The sequence below is a fragment of the Phaseolus vulgaris genome, chromosome 9 (genome assembly GCF_000499845.2).
Source record: "Phaseolus vulgaris cultivar G19833 chromosome 9, P. vulgaris v2.0, whole genome shotgun sequence".
Taxonomy (NCBI): domain Eukaryota; kingdom Viridiplantae; phylum Streptophyta; class Magnoliopsida; order Fabales; family Fabaceae; genus Phaseolus; species Phaseolus vulgaris.
Window position 1 is genome coordinate 27,219,112 of NC_023751.2, and position 23,704 is coordinate 27,242,815.

The 23,704-nt window shown below is 30.1% G+C and overlaps 1 protein-coding gene across 2 annotated transcripts; it reads left to right on the top strand.

Annotated features, from left to right (window-relative positions):
- Positions 1-16,380: 16,380 nt before the first annotated feature.
- On the top strand, positions 16,381-23,704 carry LOC137823084 (nucleobase-ascorbate transporter 6). Of its 2 annotated transcripts, none has more exons than XM_068628198.1 (15): positions 16,381-17,575; positions 17,870-18,001; positions 18,683-18,780; positions 18,920-19,096; positions 19,367-19,467; positions 19,759-19,834; positions 19,921-19,980; positions 20,392-20,576; positions 21,343-21,439; positions 22,117-22,203; positions 22,283-22,341; positions 22,436-22,527; positions 22,632-22,709; positions 22,824-22,984; positions 23,250-23,704. In XM_068628198.1, the coding sequence occupies exons 2-15, from the start codon at positions 17,896-17,898 to the stop codon at positions 23,466-23,468; spliced, it is 1,596 nt and encodes a 531-aa protein (XP_068484299.1). In that variant the 5' UTR covers positions 16,381-17,575; positions 17,870-17,895; the 3' UTR covers positions 23,469-23,704. The 2 variants fall into 2 exon arrangements, with proteins under 2 accessions (XP_068484299.1, XP_068484300.1); XM_068628199.1 differs by having other exon boundaries at positions 17,308-17,719.

Here is a 23,704-nt window from a genome sequence, read left to right on the forward strand (position 1 = left end):
AGATATAAATATGTTTAGGAAAAGGACAAGGTTAGGCAGCTCAATTTCTAATGTCTTCAAATTTATTTATTTATGTCTTTGTTTCCTTTATCTAATAGCTGTCAGGGACCAATCAATATCTTCAACTAATCTTTCAATATCACATAATTGAAACAATCATGTGCCATAAGAATTCACCCTTTGCAAGGACACTAACATTACTGTGTTCTTATTTTATACATCAATGTTTCATTGCCTTTCAAATCACCAACGGCTAATTTCTTCTAAACCTACACCATTCACTATCCTAACTTTCATCTTAATAATACTAATAGTTAATGAAACCTGCCTCAGTTAGCTTTTTAATTCATTCATTAATTAATTCAAGAACTTTCTTCTTTTTCAATAATCCTAACTTCCTCCATTATCATCAAATACAGTGTACCATCTTACATGAACTAGTTTTAACTTAATTAGTAACTAAATATTAAATATAGTTAGATATCTTAAATTTTAAATATAGTGTTACCTCTGATTACTTCAATTAATTATACGTCCTTATAGAATATATATTTTTATACACAATTGATAAATTTGAACACAAAACCAAGTACATTAGTAAGAAGTAAATTTTGTTTAACCAAATAATTTTATAAGATTTAGCTAGGTGTAAACATAAAATCTAAATTTAAATGTACTTTTAGCTCTTATAGTTAATGTTTAATTTTGGTCCCATCTAGTTATTAAAAAAAAATATTATATTTTTATTAGGATTGTCGAAGTTTGTTTTAAACCTTATAATTAATATTTAAAGAAAATAAGTAATTATTATCGATGGACACTTAAATTTTTTTAGCAATTAAATAGCATCGTTCTTATGAACCAAAATTATCTAATTTTAGAGGATTGATCAAATATGCAATTATTTTTTTATAAAGATCAAAATTTATAAATGTGTACTCGGAGAAATTTTTTATTACTTCTAAATCTTATATTAAAATAAAATTATCTTTTGTAATATTTTTTTAAAAAAAGAAGAAGTTATACCACTAGAATATATTAATGTACATGATTGGTCTAAATTTGGAACAAGGATGCATGAAAGGTATGAGAGAAATTCTTCACCGACACAACATTACATTAATTTTCCTAACACGTGCTACACTATTCAGTACTATTTTTAAGCTTGCGATATTTCCATGTTCAAATAATTAACACCAATAGGATACGAGGCATATGATTTTATAATAAAATTAATTTATAAGTATCAATATTGAATATAAAAGAGAATGTTTTTAAAAAAAATAAATTAAAACAATATATCATAGCTACATAAAGAAATACAAAATTGTGAAATACGGATAAGAGTCCCCCCTTGGTCTCCCTTTCGTAAGTCAGATTTTGTAACTATCTCCTCTTTCATCCACCAACAAATGGAGATATGGTGATGGGGTTCATTAATGTATGTAGTATATGTCACGAGTTAATGTATACCAAAACAACAAAAAATCTCACTTTCCAATAGCATAGGGTGAATTTAATATGTGGAAAGTGTTTCATAGATAGGAAAGGATGATTAACGTGTTCATTTCAAGGAGATTCAACTGTAGGAATCAAAGATAAAGATTTGGTTTTGTGAGATTTGAAGGAATATCAAATGCATTGGAACTTGAGAAAAAGCTAAATACTATCTGAATAGGTAATAGAAAGTTACATGTAAATGGACCAAAATATAATAAAGGTGAAGTATCTAGAAAAGAATGGGTTGAAAAACAAGAAAAAATGAATAACCGAAAAGTGTGGAGAAGGAAAGATCAGACACAATTTTATGGGAAAGTCATCGAGAGTGGAAACACTGGGCACATCAATGTAAAAGAATTCTGGGTAAAGAAGGACCAACATGAATAGCTGAAGGAAAATTTCATTATGAGGTTTCACTATTCATACAATATTCAGGCCCTGAAGGAAAGTTTTATACTCGATAGTTTCAATCACCTTATTCGCTTGTCAACATCATGATTATGGAAACATTTGCATAAGCTGAACCATGAGGGGTGGAGAAAATGCAATTAATCAATGGAACAAGAATCCCGCATGATGAATGTGTTTTGCAAGGAGTTTTTAAATAGGGAAAGAAGCAACATGTGCAAGGTACCAAGGGGATCGAACAAACTGCTTCAAACAGTGTCATCCATGATTATCCTGAAACCAAGGTTACTCACCCTTATAATATTATTTCTAATAGTGCTATGAGAAATTGCAATCGTTTATTTTGGCTGAGAAATGGTTTGAGGAGGCAGTTAAGATTTGGAATCTTGGGAAGGTTTACCTTTCAGGGAGACGAAAATACCATAGTAAATAAAATTGAGGTCATGAAGGATAGGGATAGAATAAATAATCTAGGAAGGGAAGAGGAAAATAAGACATTTAGATAGATGAGGATAAGTAGCGTTAATATTAGACGCATAGGGGGTAGTGTAAAAAAGTCATATCTAAAAGAGTTAATAGAGAAGGAACACATCAAAATGATGTGCATTCAAGAAACTAAACGTGGAAGCAGTAGTAAAGAGATATGTTTTGCAATATGGGTACTAATGAAATTGAATGGATTCACAACACGACTGAAAATCATGCAGAGGTATTCTCAGCAAATTTGAGTTAAATAGGTACATAAAATGGAAATGACTATAATATAATGGAAAATATAATGGAAAAGCTCTTGGAGCTAAGGCTCATACACTTCTTCTTAAATGGTGTATCTGTGTCGGACACATGTATCCGTGTCGACACTCGTAAGATACTTATCGGTGAAGTGTTCAATTAAAAAAAATATTTGTTGGATTTTTGAAAATTCTAGCATGGTTATAACACAATTTTAAAAGGTATAAATACAATAACTTTCTAAAAACTCAAATTTATTGTATAATTTTTTATTATGATTATAAAAATAAGAACAAATTCTTTTGAACCAATCATTGAAAATATCTTCCTGCTCCCAAAAAAATCTGGAACATACTTTTGCACATAAATATTTATTTTCAATTTATATAATTCAAAATTATATAATATATAGATCCGTGTCCCCGTATCCTACATTTTAGAGATTATACGTATCTCCGTATCTGTGTCGTGTCAGTGTTCGTATCCGTATTTGTGCTACATAGCACTACAAGAACATTATTGATTAAAAACTAATTTTAAAAACTAAAAATAATTAGTTGCTATAGTGACCAAATTAAAAACCATTTTGGAGACTAAAATAATTTTTGGTTTATAAATTAGTTTCTATTATTGTTAAATGGTTTCTAAATTGGTATCTAATTAGCTACCAAAGTTTTAACTACCAATTATTTAAATTCTAAATTTGGTAGCAAAAATCTTGGTAGCTAATTAGATATCAATTTAGAAACCAAAATTTTTTTAGTCTCTAAAATGGTATCTAATTTTGTCACTATAGCAACTAATTATTTTTTGTCTCTAAAATTGGTTTTTAATAAATGATTTTTTTGTAGTGTAAATTAGCCAATAACCATTGTTAATGTCTACTCTTTAGGTAATCTGAATGAGAAAATATTTGTGTGGGAGGAGATCAGTAGGGTAAGACAGGACAATACTAAATACTAAAAGGGCATGGTGTATGGTTGGTGATTTTAATATTGTGAGATACTCGAGTGAAAGGAGAGACAAAACCAGCTTTTAGCATTAATAAAGAAATGTTGAAATTCAATAAGTTTATTGAAGATGTAAAATCAGTAGATATACCTATGTTATTGCAAGGAAATTTAAACACAAAGTATTATGAACACAAAGTATTTTCATAATGTAATTAATTGGTGAATGGCTATAAATGGGATTAATGGATTAGTTAATGGAGGAGAGGGGTGTGAGGATCCTATAAGAATTAAAGAGAAAGTGAAGGAGTATTTTATGTCAAGATTTAGCTAAAGTGGTGGGCTACAAGTTAAACTAGAGAACATAGAAATGCAGTCCATAAGTGAACATGATAATAATATGCTTATTGAGTGTATATTCGAAAGAGAAATTAAGGATGTGATATGGAATTATGAGAGTAGTAAAAGTCCGGGTCCAAACATATGTACTCTTAAAATTTTTGAGAGGTTATTAAAAATGAGGTAGTGTGTTGTACAAGTCTTTATACAATCTGGTAGGTGGCTAAGTGCTCTAAATGTTTCTTTCATAACTCTGATACCTAAAGTAACAAACTCACCACAATACCTATATGACTTTCAACCCATTTCATTAGTAGGTTGTATGCATAAGGTCAGAACAAAAGTTATATCATTAAGATTGAAAAAGAAATTAAGGACATGATTTGTTATTTTGAGAGTAGTAAAAACCTGGGTCCGTATGGGAACGATTTTAGTTTCTTAAAATTTTTTTGCGAGGTTATTAAAAATGAGGTAGTGTGTTGTACAAGCCTTTACCCAATCTTGTAGGTGGTCAAGTGGTCTAAATGTTTCTTTCATAACTTTAATATCTAAAGCAACAAACCCACAATACCTGTATGACTTTCGACCCATTTCATTAGTAGATTGTATGTATAAGGTCATAACAAAAGTTATATCTTTAAGATTGAAAAAGGTGCTCAACAAGGTGATTAATTAGAGACAATCAACATTTTTATAAGGAATGTGGTTGATGGATAATGTGCTAGTTGCAAATGAAAATTTAGAGGAAATAAAGAGAAAAAAAAAAGTAACATTTTTTCTAAAAGTTGACTATGAGAAGACTTATGTCTCGGTTAGTTGGAACTTTATCTACTGCATGTTATGAAGGCTAGGTTTTTGTGAGAAATGGATTATATGGATTAAAGAATATGTTGAATCTTCAACATTGTGAGTTATAGTAAATGGGAGCCCAACAGATAAATTCAAAGCTCAAAAGGGATTAAGACAAGGGGATCCTCTTGTACCATTTTTGTAACTAATTGCAGTTGAAGGCTTTGTTGGAGCGGTAAGACAAGTTGTGCAAAATAATTTAGCAAAAAGATTTTCGGTTAGAGGTATGAGGGTTAAAGTAAACATGTTAAAAATACGTTGACGATACCTTACTCTTTTGCAAAGCTACCACCATTTTTTTGTTGTCTTGAAATCTATTTTGAGGTGTTTTGAGTTAGCCTCATGTCTAAAAGTGAATTGTCTAAAAAGTATATTTGGTGGGTTAGGAATAAGTGGAATAATGATAAAAAGATATGCTTCAATTCTAAAATGCGATATCATGGTCACACCTTTTACTTATCTTGGTATGTCTGTGGGGGAAATCATAGAAGGAGTAATTTTTGGGATGGGGTAGTGGGTAAGATCCATAGTAGACTAATAAGATGGAAAGGGAAACAATTATCCCTCGTACGGGAAATTTTTATTTTGAAATCGACAATCACTTCTCTTCCTCTCTTTTACATGTAAAACTTTAAGATGTCTTTGACGGTGATGAATAGGATAAAGAAAATCCAAAGACAAATTGTATGGGCCTAGGAAAAGGATGAAAAGAAGATTGCATGGGCATCTTGGGAAACTGTTTGCAAATCAAAAGATGAGGGAGGGTTAGGGGTTAAAGATATAAGGTAGTTCAATATAATTCTTTTAAGTAAATGGATTTGGAAGTTAGGTACAAAAAAGGAAGGGTAGTGGAAGGAGGTTTTAGAGTCTAAATATGATGGTGGAGAGAATTAAGGAATCCAAGGGTTGACAAATTATAATCACTTTGGTGGAGATATATTAGGAACATAGGTCTCATGGAAGAATGAGGAAGTTGATTTGAGGATAATATTGATTGGATAATAGGAGATGGAATATTTATAAGCAAGCTTTTGGGAGGATAAATGGGTAGGAAACATATCATTAAAAGATAAGTATCCAGGGTTGTACACTTTATCTAACTTAAAAGATGCAAAGTTAAATGATGCACGGAGTTGACAAAATAATAGTTGGATATGGAATTTAGAGTGGAGGAGGCTACATTTTGAATGGGAAATCGTTCAAACAAATACATTATTTCAGAAATTAGATGGTTTCATTTTGGATACGGAAGGAGAAGATCAATGACAATGTAGAGAACATGAGCCACATGCCTATACAGTTAAATCAACTTACAACAAATTTTTTTAAGGTCTTGGTGAGGAAGAGATGAATTGTTATAAATTTGTTTAGAAGATTAAGGTTCTTCCCTATGCACAAATCCTTGCTTGGAGAGCTTTTAAAAACAAATTGGCAACGAAAGATAACATGAGAGTATACATGGGATAATTTTAGATAGTTTGATGTGTGTCTAGTGTGGAGAGTTAGAGGAGCCAGTTTACCATCTTTTCCTAATCTGCATGGTATCTTTTGTGGTGTAGAGTTTATGTGACAAATTGATTGGCGAGGTTACTGTGCTTCATAATGTACCAATATGCCACCTTAGGAAGTTCCCTATTTTGAGGTTATCTAAGGCTACAAACAAGGCTTGGGGATGCATGTGGATTGTCATCCTTTGGGATATTTAGAGACATAGGAACAACATTATGTTAGGCTCGATCCAATTGAAAGTTTTACTCTGGCATAACTTAAAGTATCGTCTTAGTTATCAAGGAAACATCACATACTAACTTTTTCACATTTTGATTAGCGCATTAACCCTATTATATGTTTAAAATATGTAAAAAGTAATCACTCCATTACAGGTAGGGGATCCAAAGTCAAAATGATAAAGGAAGACTCAAATTGTTTTTATAAATACTAACTTGGGGTTTAGCAAGACAACACTGATGGTTCTTGTTTTTTATGGTTACAGGTAGGCAATGCAAGCATGGTCATATTCAAGGCTTTTGAAACGTTTGTAGAACATTAATACTCTTGCCTAAGTTTGGGTGCAATTTTGTTGCACATATCAACACTATTTTACAGTTTAAGTGTATAACAACGTCCACTATTTACACGAGTCAACACAAGGGCACAATGTTGGTTGCTTTGGCTTCACTTTGCATTTTGAGGCTTTGTTCATTATCCACATGGTGCACAAGAATGATGAACACAAAGGCATCGTATGAAACCCTAGCACAACAATGTGAATAACAAAGAACAAATAAATGTAAAAGCACCAATTGAAACACAAGAACTGACAGAGGGCATAAACAACCCTAATAGCATAAAGCAAAACGAAAGGAATGAATGAGAGAACAAGAAATGCGTATTATTCACTAGTTCTCAAAGAAGCTACTGAGAAACAATATAAAGAGAATATGCAAAGAGAAAAGCGAGCTCCAACACTAAAACACGACCCATAAACTAAAAACAAATAAAAAAACAAAACAAAAAACCCTATAAAACTATATACATTATCAATTAATAACATATAATTTTTTGTTAATTTTAGATGCTAACATTAACACTTTTCATAATTAAAATTATAGTTTTCCCATCACAAAATAAAATATGTCTAATTACTTTTTATACTTATAGTCTTGCCTAATCATCCTATCAATCCAACAACTCATTAATTAATGGTAGTAAACATGAAAATAATTTACATGAGATCTAGAATTTGAACCTTATTATTGTCATCATACTTTCAAAATAGCCCCTTATACTTTCATTCTCTTTGCATTTGTTTTTTCCTTCTTCTAAAAATTAGGTTGTTATTTTACTTTGTCCATCACAAAAATAGTTATTTACTAAAAAAATATTAAAATATATTTCTTCCACTACAAGAAAAATCCATTTTAGTTACCAACAAAAAGTGAGGGCTATACAAAATAAGTCACTAGCATGGGTGAAGTCTACTCAAGTTGGACACAAAATAAATGTCAAATATTGTGTTCACAATGGAGACCTTTAACTCACACTAAAAATTATTAAAATAATAGTAATAAGTTAGCGTCTAGAATGAGACACAAAGTAGATGCAATGAAAAAAATTAAGTGAAAGAATAATATTGGGTCTAGAATGGGGACACAAAGTGGATGCAAGTTAAAAATTATTAAAATAATAATAATAATAATAATAAGTTAGTGTCTAGAATGGGTAGATGCAATAAAAAAATAAGTTGCACAATGATACTGCGTCGAGAATGGAGATACAAAGTGGATGCAAGTTAATATTTTATTACATTTAGCATAAGTCTAGGGACACTAATGTGACATGGACGTTTATTGTCACCTTAGCCCACACTAAGTTATTTAATGAGAAAAAAAAAATATTAAAACATTTTTGTCTCACTTTTAATTTCTCATTTCTGTCTCATACTTTCAAACTCATAATCCCGAAATTCCTCCCAAAAACTCTACGTCTTCTTCGTGGCCATTTCGCTATCCTTAAGTGCATTTTACTCTATATTTATTTTTCAGGTAGTATCCCTAATGGCGACACATTTGCTTTCTCACATAGTGTCTCTAACGACAACGCTAAGTTTAATTATTGTTGGAGATCCCATATCAACTTGAGATTAGAACATTTCATAGTATATAAGTGGGTGCAAGCCTCACCTAATAAGTTAGTTTTACGAGGTTGAGTTAAGCTTAAAGTTCACTTCTTAATATGGTATCATAACCATTTCGAGCATATCCTAACGATTGTTTGTTGAACTTATTAGGTCACCCGCTATTGGGTCATCTCACGTACGAGTTGGTAGTCTCGGTGTGAAGAAGGTGTGTTAAAAATCTCACATTGACTAGAAATTAAGAAATTTCATAGTATATAAGTGAGTGCAAACATCACCTTATAAATCCGGTTTTATGAAGTTGAGTTATGCTTAAAGTCATTTTCTTAATAATTATTTAATTTTCTATCAATTTTAGTGTCTTCCAAACTTATGCTATAGTTAAATAATATGTTTTTCTTTATGTAGGTTTAGCCAACATTATCTTGTAAATTTGTACATTGGAAGTCATCTCTAATCCACGGCCACCAAAGCATTAGCTTTCACTTTTATTATAGAACGCTAAACTCACAATAGCTTTATGTAGTATATCTTTTTTTGCTCTTTTGGAGACTCTCCCATCATTATTTCTTGTAGTGTTTATTAAAAATGTTATTTTAAACATTTATTATATGTAATAATTTTTGTAGTATTTAGTTCTCAGATAATTAAATTTTTTGTACAAACTAATTTAATAAATTATTTAAAATTCATATTTCAAACATATAACGGAATAACACGTAACCATGTTGAATTGGGTCATTAATTTATCAGTTCAAATTGTACATGACCCAAATTGTACATTACAACCTTAATTGTATTTTAGAGCCCATCTAATACGATCATGCCAATTAACAATTAGACCAAGGCTTATCTTTTTTAGGAATGGGTCCATTTGATTCTCTTTTTTTACCCATATATGTAATATCTTGATGAGGAAGTAGGACAGAAACAACAAACAATGAATTTTAAAACAAGGTACCACTGTACCAAGTCTCTACAAGTGCACTTTCGTTGTTGGTCACATACGAAAAAGCATATTCACTATGTCTTTCCATGTTGCCATGTCTTTCTCACTCAACTTCATCTTTGATAAAGGCCACCAAAAAGGGAAAACACTGTTATATAACTATCAAATGCATTTCTTTCCCTTTATTTTTTAAGAAATTTAGCACAGCACCATGATTAATTTTTTTAATGTCGATTTATAAACTTTCATTACAAGCAGTTAATCTCCTTTAATGAAGGTTAGTTTACAGTTGTGGATAAAAATATGGAGGACTTTGTTATATGTGATTAAAGTATTATGATTATTTTTAACTATCTGTGATGCAATTATTAATTTATTATATAAATGTATTCGTAAAGATCTTAAGATCCTACTTATGTAAAATGTGTTCTACACTATGTGAAGAAATTATAATTTAAGGGTTTGAAGACATATATGTGAAAATTATATTGGAGGGTTGAAAATAAAGTTAAAATTTTATAACAATAATTTTAACTTGAGATAGAGGGATTGGTTATGTCCAAAAGAAGTAGCAGAGAGATGATGGAGAGAAGTTGTATCATATGTAAACCTATAAAAGAGTGGTTTTAGATACATACACGTGGGATGTGCAAATATCATATTGTCACTATTAAAGTAAAAGTTTGTGTGGATCAAAACTATTGTTGTAGATAATAGTAGTATCTTTCAAACAAAAAGAAAGTTATTGTATTTAAACTCTACAAAAACTCATTCATAGAAACAAAATAAAAAATAAGTGAGATAATACCAAAATTTAAGATATGCAGTGGTGGTTTTTTTGTGTGTAAACTTTATTTGTGTACGTGTATGAATATACATATATACAAACATGGAATAAGAATAAAAAATATTTCGTCAAGAACATTAGTTTTAACATTGTGTTCACATTATCTGATTGAAGTTTCTGTTTATCAAATGAAACAAAGAAAACATAAGTGATGCTTGTGTTTGATCACCAAACAAACAGAGTATTTGTGTTTGTTTGTCATGATCTTATGCTAAGAGAAAAGGTTTGTATTTGTCATGATTTAATAAAATAACATTTTTTTACTATTAATATAAAAATAAATTTACTAATTTTTAATTTAAATATAAATATAACTTTTAACTTCTTCATGTATATTTAAGTTTTCAGACTTTAATTTTATTTATGTGCAATTTTACAATAATGATAAATTCGAAATATTTATTTTGATGCCAATTTATTAATAAATATAATAATATTACAAATTAAAAAAATAAATCTAATAATTTATTAATTCAGTGTAATATTATAATTTTTTGTTAATAATATTTAAATTGATTTTAATTTATAGTATTTATAATCAATACTTTTCAAATAATTTAAAAAAACATAAAAAACGAAGAAATCAGGTAGAAATTTAATCTCTCAAATAACCAAATTCTGGGTGTAAACTAGAAGTTCAGAATTCAATTCCAGAAACCTGAATTCCAAAAAGAAGTTGTATTTATGTAAATAAGATGACAATAAATGTAGTTGGAGAATTTTTGTTTCAAATTGGTTTATTGGGTTACAAATTTCCAATAAAAATCCATTGATTTCGTGAAAATTCGTATGTAACATTTTTATATCACGAAACATAATGTATAAACTAATAAGTCATTAAATTGACAGATACTAACGATTTAAATCTAATAAAAAAATAAAAATATTAAATGTGATAAGTTATCTTTAAGAAAATAAAAGGATATTCTGGTCCTTGTATTTATCATAAAATAATTGCAACTTTACATTTGCTCTCCCTTTCTGTTAGAACCTTTACATAGAATAATTGACAAAATTTGATTAAAAGGAAAAGCTACCTTTTTCTATGTTGATGTTTGTTAACTTTAAACTTTATGATCAGAATAATAATATTAACAAGGTGAGTGATATTGTCATATATAGAGAACATAATCTTTATGTGATCCAGCTCTAATCATTGTATGAGAGACTCTAGAAAAGGAGCATGGCACTAACTTCTTTTCTTAATCCCACACTCCCTTATCATCATGTTAACAACCAAAGAATTAGCACCAAAAAGTTAGCTGCATATTCCTTTTACCTTTTGCCCCATGCTGCTTCTTAAGTTCATTCTCTCATAATTAATTTACAATTAAGAATATTGCTAATCATGTTGAGGTGGTTATTACTCATGTGATTAATTCCGGTTAATCAGGTAGGACTTTGAAAATGTTCAAACATTGGTTGCTTTAGACACCAACTTGATAAATAATCTGAGCATGGATTTGACTTCATGATTCATTATGGGAGAAACAAATTGAACCATTTTTTTTGGAGATGTAATCATACAAATGTTGAGGGTATTTGGATGAGAAAATTATTAGAATCACATGTTTCTCTTTTATGAAAAATAAAAAACTGAAAAATGAATTTAACAAGAATAATTTCTTGCAATCCCTACAAATTCTTAAAAAAAAATTATAAATAAAACTTATTTGAGAATAAAAATATAAAAATAAGAGTTTGTTGAAGTTTTTTCTTAGAATTCTTGGTGCAAAAGGATGAGATTATGACAAGTCTGGAGAATAGCAGAGACACAGTGACTACTTTCGTTGTGTCGGTGTTTTAATGTGATGAGATACAAATTCTGATCGACTTCGTTATCTCAGAAGTGGTATTTGTAACAAAATGCATGAGAAATGGGATGAAACTTTTGTTTCTTTTTTAATATCGAATAATTTGATTTTTTTATTATAAAAATCAAATTTGATGAAAATCTATTTTCAGCTTCATAAAAATAGAACTTTTCACAAAATTTATAAAAGTTATTATGGATTAAGAACTTGATTAGTGTGGAAGTAGAAGTTGAGAAGGTTAATCAAATAAGAAAATTTTTAGAAGGAAGTGAGAAAAATGAAAAAGGCAATGCCAGTTGGAAGTCAATAATAATAATAGTAATAATAATGGACAGCCAACACCGTTCATTCAGCGATTTTAAGGATAAGATGAAAGAGAATTTGTCGGTTGTCAAATCTTTCTCTTAATTTCTTTTCAAACATATAAATTTTTTAACCATTTTAGTTTATTTTTATTTTAAAATATGGTTTTAAATCAATTATTAATTATTTTGTATTCCGATTTTGACAGCAAAAATGTAATTTAACAAGTAAAATTTAAGTTTTATACATCATTCAAAAAGAATATTTTTAATAACATATTATCATATTTTCATGAATGATATAATAATAATAATAATAATAATAATAATAATTAATATCGTAATAATTTAGTGTATACAGTTTAAAACCAATAAGAAAAATTTATTTGTTCAATTTTTCCTTACATTCATTCAAATTTTCTTCCTTCTCTTTTCATATTGGATTGTAACAGAGACTGCAATGTGCTTCAATCATTATTTCTCTTTCATCTTTCATAAATTCTCAGAATGGCGTTTAGGTAATTGGGTGCTCCAATATTCCTCGTAGTGTTCCTCCCAAAAGAAATCTATGTTCCCTTTCAAATTATTCACTTTTTTTCACCCATGTTACCAGTCCCTTTCTAAGAATATTCTAATCATTTTCTTTATTTTGTATAGCTTTTCTAAGAATATAATAAATGCCTTACTTATAATAAACAAAATAAATCGAGTAACCCTCTTTTTTATTTTTAAAAAATATAATATTAAAAAAATTAATTCAATATAAAGATTTTATTAAGGTGGTTTTACAAAAGTGTCACTATTTATTTTAGAATATGATAATTATTGAGTAAACCAATTTTTTTTTTAGTTTTATATATAGTTGTTTTAACTGTTGTAAAATATATGTCATGTAAGACATTTTTAATCCTTATTTGTTAAAAATGTCATTATTTATATTTAAATTATATTTTTATTATTATATTTGAGTTAACTAATATTTTAATTCTCTATTTTATTTTATTTTTCTAATTTGACTTGTTAATTTTGTTAGAGAAAAATTTCAGTATTCATTATTTTGATTATTAGTAAAGTATAAAATATTATCATGTTTCTTATGTAAGAGAAGTGTTTGTTCAATAAGAGATAATGTAAGATGCAAGTGTTTCGTCTCTTAAATAATACAAATATTTCATATCAACGACCTCTTGGAATCTGAGCTTAGATTGTTTTGCTTCAATAACTCCCAAGTGTTTGTTTCATCAACTCTAGAAAAGTCTATTTATTTTGTACGGCTCTGTGTTTTATACGATTTCAAGTAAAATAATTTGTTCAAAGAGAGATAAGTACATCCAAGTATCAAGATGTTGCTTAAAAAAAAGAACATTTAATGCATGCATGAAGCATATTTAATGCATCTTATGTCTAACTTTCTCAAAATACTAGGAGAATGTTCAAGTAAGTCTGAAGTTGCTCAATGACCAAAATATTATTTATAACGACTCTTTTCTTCAATGTATATTTATATTCATCATTTGAAGAGAAGAAAGTAAGATGATCTTGAGCCATTGTTTGCAAGTGCAAAATGTAAAAATGTTGTTTTTTCTATGCCATAAATAACTTTGTTTAAACACTATTTTGTTTATCTAGCAAATTATTAAAGAGTGTTTGACCTTGTAAACATCGAAAGACACAATCCCTTTCTAGTGAGCAAACATTGTGATCAGATCCTATACAATTTCTATGTCTTAGCTAAAAGTGACTTGTTCTTAAAGAACACTTATATTTTAGGCAAAAGTGGCTTGTTAAAGAATATTTGAGAGGTTAGCCAATAGTGACTACATTCTAAAACAATACTCGTATGGGTTAACCAATAATGTTACGAGTCAAAAAATACTCGTTTGTATCTAGCAACGTTAGGATGCTTAATGAAAATTAATTAGTTGATTGAGAACTAGACATAGTTTGTGTTATTAGATGAACCAATGTAAAAATATATTGAGTAACTTCTTTCATTCCTTACCTTGTTACATTGTATGTTACAACTCCTACACTAACTTAAGAAGGTGAAGTTTTCGAACTCAGTTTTTGGGAAATCGTTGTCAATTCGTTTGACCAGTATAAACATATAGTCTTAGTTGTCTAACGCTTCATAAATGAACTTGAGCTCCAATTGAGATATAAATGTTAAGTTTTCTTGAAAGGTAGATCTCGTCCTCGCTCGTTCAATGGGATCTACTATGATAGCCTCAGGTGGATGACCTCTAATTGGTTGAATAATTATGTTGATTGGCTTTTGGGTTTTAGTTGGATTGTCTAGTGTAGGGTTAAAAACTTCAACAATGCTGCCTAATGGTGAAAATTGCATTTATTCTTTATTTTTTCTTTGATCAATGAGCAAGCTAAATGAAATTTTCTAGTTCAGACAATTTCTTATTAAACTTGTTGCTAATGAATTTGACATGAATATCCTCTTCCACTATATTATCTTGAGAATTTTTATGTTTTAAAATATCCAAGCATGATTCCTTCATCGTTTTTGGAGTCAAACTTTCTAAGGTTATCCTCAGTGTTTATAATAAAATATTGATAACCAAAAGGTTGTATATGTTGAGCTTACGACCTCTCCACAGCTTAGATTGATTTTTGTTAAAGATTGGTCTAATATAAATTTAATTTAATTTTGTAAATAACATGTTGTTTTAACTTAGGTGTTTGATAGTTGAATTAAAATTTAATATAGCCATTTCTTGTAACTTCTAATCTATCTACTACAAGTTACCTTGTTTTTAAGAGAAAAAAAATGGTAGTCTCATCATCAATTTTGACCACACATTTAGTATTTGTTGAAAGAAACATTATATCCTACATACCACCTCCTGTACTTTTCAAGATCCAAATGAATGTTTACTCAAAATAATCCAATTAATTAAATCTAAATAAAATAATAAAGTGTTCAATATGTTTTGAAATCCGATCAATGATTGAAGTGGTCAAAACACCTAGCAACGGTTTATTGGTTAAATCGATATTTATAAAGTAGTACCAATAATTTAATTATATATAGAATAATATTAGAAAAAATATAATATCACAATTTAATAATACTAAAATCTAAAAGTAACACATTTTAAAAAACTTTTTAACATTCAAAATTAACATAAAAACAAAATATTTCATTATATTTAGTTTTAAGAATACATAATTTGAAATTAATTAATACGTTTCTTAAGAAGATTTTGACAAATACTTCATTTTTATTTTATTTTTAAGAAGAAAACTGAAATAACACTTTAACAGTAATTGTTTTAAAAATACTACTTTTCATCGAATTTCTCACCATGATACTTTTTGACCAGTTTTGAATGATTTACTGGTTTTCAGACCAATTCAATTTGAGATTGGTTTTATATTTCAAATGTAAATTCTCTATCCAATTCGATTCTTACAACACAAAAGATATTTAATAAATATGTAAAAAAATGAATAACGTGATAAGTGATTACAATTTTTTCTTATCCGAATATCCGGTTATCTGAATTTTACATTTCCTTCTATCGTTTAAAACAATGGACAACAAACATTATGTTTTGACATTTAATAAAAAATTATAAAATAACGTATAATGATAAAAAAGTGAAATAAAGAAAAATTATGATAATATTATTCACATATTGTATGATAAAATAAAACAAACCTTTTATTTTCCATATATGAAGAATATGAAATAATAAGAAAATTGCAAAAACAATAACTCAATTTGATTTGATTTTATACAATATTTTGATTTTTTTATATTTTAAATAATAAATAAAACAAATAATGACGATTAAATGACAATTCACTAACATCAGGATTCATTCAGAAAAGAGGAGAAAGGGATTGATGACCGAAACAAAACATGTGAACTTATAATTCCTCCTCTATTTATATTTTAAGAAAACTCATATTTCAATGTGTTCTACAAAAAGTTTATATATCCAATTTGAAAAGAAATGGAGACAGAGAAAGTTCAAGAAAGTATTAAGGTATAAATGTTTCTATTTATATAGTGTATATTTGATTTCATTTTTCATTTTATTTTCTACTCAATCAAATAGTTTTATTTTTCCCTTGTTCTATTTCCTTTCTTTTACTTCCTTCTTTCTAGGTTTCCTTTCTCACCCAAACATAACATAAAAACTGTATACAATGTAAATCCAACATATAAGTTAATGGTTTTATTTTTCAATAAGCAATTGACATTTAAAAAAATAATAAATTAAGATAAGTTTATAATTTTAATCCTTTATAATATTAAAAAATATATTATCATTATTTAAAAATAAGTAATTTAGTCCTTTTTTTTCTCTCCTCTTCTTTAAACCTTCCAAAATACTGGCTAGACTTGCACCAAACAAACTTTTTTTTTATAAAATAAAGCAATAGAATTAGAAAAAAAAAATAACAGCTGAGCAACTATTCTTCTTAGGCATATTATATTAGAGAAGATCAAGAAAAAAAAACTATAGAAACTATCTGTGTTTTATTTCAAAAACTTGTAGTTTTACACAATTTTATCATGATATTTTCCAATATGGTAGGAGAGTTTATAGTTTATCTTGATAAATTACTTATTTTAATAGATTAATCTGCTTTTGACACACATATATGATAAATAAATAGTAGGGAAAGTCTCATCCCACTTAAATTTTAGAATGCTCTTAAATATGAATTAAATAACTTCAGCTCTCACTTCTTATAGTTGTGTGATGAACCTAACATATTTCTTTATATATATAAAAACCATACACAAGATTTTAGAATTTTTATGTATTAAAATATACGTTCATACTCGAGTTGCTACGTGTGCATGACACGAGAATGCTACCTAAACATTCTTCCATAGCAAATTGATAACAGGAAACAAAACAATAAATGTGAGCAATATTTGTTGGAAAGTAGTAAATTAGGGTGTGTAAGATAGCTACAATATAACTTAACACAAGCCTACTAGGGAGTGAGAGAAAGACAGAGAAACATTACTTTTTGGTAGTAGCAATTAGCTAAGAGAAGAAAGAGAATCTTCATTCATTTTTTTCTGCTCATTTTCTGTGTACCCTTTATCGTTTCTCTCCCAGCATTGGAGTCTGCTTTACTCCACACTCCACAACAAAGATCGTCTGCATTCCCTTTCTCTTCTCTTTTCATCCCTTTTTCTCCTTTTTTTTTGGTGGGGGCACCTCATTTTGTTTTTGACTTCATAATACTACTCCTTCACTTGAAAAAGGTGCTTTCTTTTTACTCTCTACTCTAACTTCCTTCTTAAATTGTGCAATTATTGTGGCCATTAGTTTCACTTCTTAACAAAAGAGAGCTCCCAGCTCAGCTCAACTCTACTTGTTGCATTTTACTTTTTCTAGGCTTAGTCATTGTAAGAAAGCTCCCTTTTTTCTTTTTGTTTCGTTTTTTCTTCTTCTGGGTTTTTTTCTTTGTGGCATTGAGGGATCTGGGCTGGTGTTAGATTTGGACTTGTTGTAGATTTATTAATTTGTTAATTGTTGTTGTTTGTTCGTTTGTTCAGAGTTAGGAAGAGAAGGAAAAAAGGTTATGGCAGGAGGAGGAGCTCCAGCTAAATCAGATGAGCCACAGCCTCACCCTCCAAAGGATCAGCTTCCCAATATTTCTTACTGCATTACTAGTCCCCCTCCATGGCGTGAGTGGTTCACCTAGTTTAGATTCCAAAGTGCAGAAAAATAATAATGATGATATTGAAAATAAGAAAATTGCTTCTTTTCAGTTCCCAGGTTTGGGATTTTGTTTTTTGAGAGAAAATTAGTCAATCTCAAGGCGGTTGAGAAAACACAGGAAAAATAACCGCCTTTTCTGCTGTGGGGGTTTGAGTCTGGTTTTGTACTTTTATATGCCTGTGGCAACTCAGGCTTCTTTTTACTCTTAATATGAATGGAAACAATTTGAAGTGCTGTTTCCAATTTAGTTGAAATCCTTTTAATTATATATATAGATAATAAACCAACGGCCTTTTTCTGTTATTTTCCAGATCCAGATTTGGTGCTCTGGAAACAATTTTATTGCTACTTCCAAATTTGCCCCACTGGTTTAATACTTTTTAAATGTTTTAGTACCTTTAAAAAAACTATGTTATTCATATTATTGGATTTTGGTGCATTCCACACAGCCAGTATTGAACAATGTGGTTAATGGATTTTAAGTATGTGAAATATTTGGCCGACTTTAATGGCATATTCTTTTTGATCATTTGTAGTTTGTGTATGATATTTTAAGAATCTTCCTGACTCCCCTTTTAGTTGAGGTTTACTTTGCTATTGTATTTCTTCTTTAATTTGACTAGAAATTTTGGGTCATTGTGATGCAGCTGAGGCTATACTTCTTGGTTTTCAACATTTTCTTGTGATGCTCGGCACAACTGTGCTGATTCCCACTGCTCTTGTTCCCCAGATGGGAGGTGGCAATGTAAGCAGCTCCAGATTAAATATATTTAAAGCAGTTGTGAATAACTTGTAGGGAATGTTATGAGTATCTAACCATGTGATTGTTAATGCTTTCTCCTCCTAGCCAAAATTATAAGAAAATAGCAATTCAATTTTTTCAGGATGAGAAGGCAAAAGTTATTGCAACTCTACTTTTTGTTGCTGGGATTAACACATTGTTGCAAACAATGTTTGGAACTAGACTCCCTGCAGTTATCGGAGGGTCTTACACCTTTGTTCCAACCACAATCTCTATTATCCTCGCTGGCCGATTCAGTGGTGAACCAGATCCTGCAGAGGTCTTGTTATCAGCACAAATCTAACTTTGTACTAAATGATGCATGACTGATATTCTTGCTATATATTTTACATTGCAATCAGTTATATTTAACCTAAATGGAGACTATCATATATGTAATCATATTGTATATCCACTTTTTATGCACTTAATTGTGTTGAAAATAGAAGAGTATGAATTTGATTCAAGAGCTACCATTAAGCATTATATTTTGTGCTTATTTGATTGGAATTTTTTCATAACCATTTTCCCTGTTTTTGTTATCTATCAGAAATTCAATAGGATAATGAGATCAATCCAGGGTGCTCTTATTGTTGCTTCAACTCTTCAAATAGTACTGGGCTTCAGTGGTCTTTGGCGGAATGTTGCAAGGTTGGCCAAAGTTCTTACTTAGTCAGTGCGTCATGTTTTTTCTGTCTTTGCTTGTCTTGACAATGTCTAAACTAAACTGTTAGCCGTATTTAAGAATGTGTTTGCTATGTAAGCTTTGCCACTTTTCCATCAAGTTAAATTGATCTTTGAAGTGGGTTATATAGCTCATGTGATTTGTTTAATTGGATTTGGATTAACTAGCACAAAAGCCAAAAGAAATGAAATAATTGGTTGATATCTTGTGATTGGCTATAATATTCTCATCTTATGCAAATTCAATTGTTTCTTCAGGTTCTTAAGTCCACTTTCGTCAGTTCCTTTGGTATCTCTTGTTGGCTTTGGGTTGTATGAGCTAGGTTTCCCTGGGGTAAGTCTTCTGCTACAAATTTACAATGATCAATGTATAACATTAATTTAATAAAGTTTCAATATTAATTCTTATTATGGCTGTAGGTTGCTAAATGTGTAGAGATCGGACTGCCTCAGCTTATATTGCTCGTATTTGTTTCACAGGTAGAGAAAGAGTTGCATATGCATATTGTCTTCTAAGTTTGTAAATCTCTAAATTAGGATCTTAGAAATGGAGGTCCTACATATACTAGAGATAGGGTCAAATTATAATGTATAAGTAGATGCAAACCTTATCTTACAAACTGGTTCTGTGTGGTTGAGTTAACTTTTTAAGATACCATTACAAATATCTAATCATACATTGAGTAGAGATATGACCAAATTAAATATATAATAATATAATTGAGCGCAAACCTAATCTTACAAGCCGGTTTTGTGAAGGTGACTTGGAGTTAAAGTTTGCTTTCTACAACTTAGTTATTATGTTGTCCTGGTTTCTTCACATTTCTATTTTCTTACATAATGGTTTCTATAAATTTGAGTTTGTAACTGGTTATTGCTTGTCACATGCAGTATGTGCCTCACGTGCTACATTCGGGGAAAAATATCTTCGATCGATTTGCTGTGATATTCACAGTTGTAATTGTGTGGATATATGCTCATCTACTTACTGTTGGAGGGGCCTATAACGATGCTCCACCTAAAACTCAGATTTCCTGCCGCACTGACCGTGCTGGACTTATAGATGCAGCTCCTTGGTTAGTTGTGTGATTTCATTGAATTTTAACTGTGAATGGCATTTTTTTTCTGTGAAATTTGTGTTGACCTATAATTTTACCATGTTCTAAAATTAATCGTATAATTGAAAAACTTCCAATTGGTTCCCTACCATGAATCTAAACTATCTGGCATTTTCCCAGTTGCAGTTGCTATTCCTGATGTGATAACTAATGTTGCATTTGTGAACTAGAGGGTGGCAACTTAATCCATTTCTTGTTTAAGAAACACAGTCATGTCAGTGTGTTGCGGGGATTGTTGTAGATGTAGTAGGGATGGATTGTTTTGGACACTATCGAGTCCACTGTGGCAAGATGGACTCAACATTATATTATTGGCCACTGGTTGTGATAGGGTCGCAATTAAAAACTTTATTTAGGGACTAAGTTAAAGCTTGGTAAATTATATCGAGTGTGTTCATTACAAGATGAGGCTAAATTATTTTCATTATTTAATATGTTTCTCCTATCTCATATTTTTACTATTTCGATTTCAGTTTACTATTTTGACTGACTTAGGGGATACCTTTTAGATGATAAACTGAACTGCATACATGTTGCATGCATCAGTCTTAATGTCTTATAATATTTATCACTATTACGGATCATGTATCATAAGCATTTTGATATTTCTGAAGTCATCCTTGAAACATTGTATTTTTTATTTGGTAAATTGGTGTGAATCTACTAGGCTTAACCTTGTGAGTTGAAACTTATTGAGAATTTGGCATGGATTTTGAGTTTGCAGGATAAGAATTCCGTATCCCTTTCAATGGGGAGCACCTTCCTTTGATGCAGGTGAAGCCTTTGCCATGATGATGGCAGCTTTTGTTTCTCTTGTAGAGGTAATTTCTTTCATTAGGTCTTTCTCATCAAAGCATACCTTTTTTTTATTAATTGATTTTCTTTCTTAGACAACAACATCTATTCGGTTATATTCCAGATTCATTAAGCCTTTGGATCTTGTGGCATTACTGTTGGACACATACAAAACAGCATATAATTCTTACATCTTACATCACTCTCTGCCACTTGACCTATAAGGAAATTATCCTTTTAAAATCACTGATAACTATTATATAGTAATATCATTTGTGAGTTTTAAAAACTTCTGGTAATGGAATTAGGGTTTTTATCATGAATAAGATTTTACTAGTTTTCCATTTGTCATAAATGGTTTATTTGTTTTGCTGAAGGGCAATGGAATCAGCTGAATGATGTCTAGTCTATATAAATGAGTTTCATGATAAATTGAACAATGTGAAACTGGTTTAGTGCTTTAATGGATATAGTTGGCAAGGGGAGGGGAAGCTTTGTCCAAACTACATTTTCAAGTGATATGTAGCCATTGATTATGCTAGAGTTCAACAAGAACATAATAGTGCCATACCTGCGTGATGACATTCTTTGATTATCTGGCTTGTATACTTACGTGTTGGCTTAGTATCAGTGTTATGCAGTTACCAAATTACATACATGGATTAAATTATTTGCTAATACTTGTTTCATTTATCACAAACAGTCCAGTGGAGCTTTCATTGCTGTTTATAGGTATGCTAGTGCAACACCATTACCACCATCTATTCTCAGCAGGGGTATTGGTTGGCAGGTACAAATATGGCTTTTACTTAAAACATTTAAATACAATCTGGTGTATAATTCCTCATGCATCTTATTTATGCTCTCAGGGAGTTGGCATTCTGTTATCAGGATTGTTTGGAACAGTCACTGGATCCTCTGTGTCCGTGTAAGATTGAAATTGTGCTGTTTGTATCCTCTTTACCTTACTAGGAAAGAAAACTTTCTTGTTGATCAAAAGAGTTTTGTTGGTTTCTCTACAGAGAAAATGCAGGTCTTCTGGCTTTGACACGGGTTGGAAGTAGAAGAGTAGTGCAAATATCTGCTGGATTTATGATTTTCTTTTCAATTCTCGGTGAGTTGATGAAACATGATTTTTGTGATTCAAATACCTACTTTACCTTATCTTACTACATTTTCTTCCCTTTCAACACTGACTCATTTTCTTCTACTTTGTAGGAAAATTTGGAGCAGTTTTTGCCTCCATCCCACCTTCCATTATTGCTGCCCTCTACTGCTTGTTCTTTGCTTATGTTGGTATGTTTGATTCCTCAAAACATACTCGTACATTTATTTATACTTTGATTTATCATGACCCTACAAGAAACATCACATGTAATGTCATGTTCCACTTTTGCTCATCATTTGTAGGTGCTGGTGGCCTCAGTTTTCTTCAGTTCTGCAACCTCAACAGTTTTAGAACAAAATTCATTTTAGGCTTCTCAATCTTCTTGGGCTTGTCTGTGCCACAATACTTCAATGAGTACACAGCCATTAATGGTTTTGGTCCAGTCAACACAGGCGCAAGATGGGTATGGATAAGATGTATATAATATAATAGAATAAACCAATTGGTCACCCAAGTTTATATATTTTAATAACATTTAGGGGGTAATTTGAAGAGCTTTTCAATATTGGGGGACAACACAACATGATTTTTAACACTTAAGGGGTTGTTTATATAATTATTTAGACTTTAGGAACCATTAAGAGAGAGAGAAAGAGAGTAATGTTTGAAAGATTTGTTATTAGTTTTTGTTGAGTTTGCTTACAATCACCTTTTTATGCACATGACAGTTCAATGATATTATCAACGTGCCATTCCAATCAAAACCATTTGTTGCGGGTGTTGTGGCATATTTTCTAGACAACACTTTATTTAAGAGAGAATCAAGCATTAGGAAGGACAGAGGGAAACATTGGTGGGACAAGTACAAGTCCTTCAAGGGTGACACAAGAAGTGAGGAGTTCTATTCACTGCCTTTCAATCTAAACAAGTACTTCCCTTCTGTTTAATTCTGCACAAGACAAGACCTCAAATATAAGGTGGCTTCATCTTCACCACGCTCCACTTCTAATATTCAATTAAATCTTGTTACACGCCATAGCTCTATGAATAGTCCACCCTCTTATATTATATTTATAGCATTTTGTAATACATTTATTTTATGGCTCTTGCTTTTGTAAATCTGATCAAGAAAGTTGGATTGACGTAGCAAATGGGCATGGCTAAATTATCTTGTCTTCTTCAA

Bases quoted from the DNA above. Each gene is read 5' to 3' on its own strand.
- LOC137823084 (XM_068628198.1), top strand. From the start codon at position 17,896: ATGGCAGGAGGAGGAGCTCCAGCTAAATCAGATGAGCCACAGCCTCAC. The intron at 19,097-19,366 runs GTCTTGTTATCA...GTTATCTATCAG, and splicing joins GTGAACCAGATCCTGCAGAG to AAATTCAATAGGATAATGAG. The intron at 22,985-23,249 runs GTATGGATAAGA...TGCACATGACAG, and splicing joins TCAACACAGGCGCAAGATGG to TTCAATGATATTATCAACGT.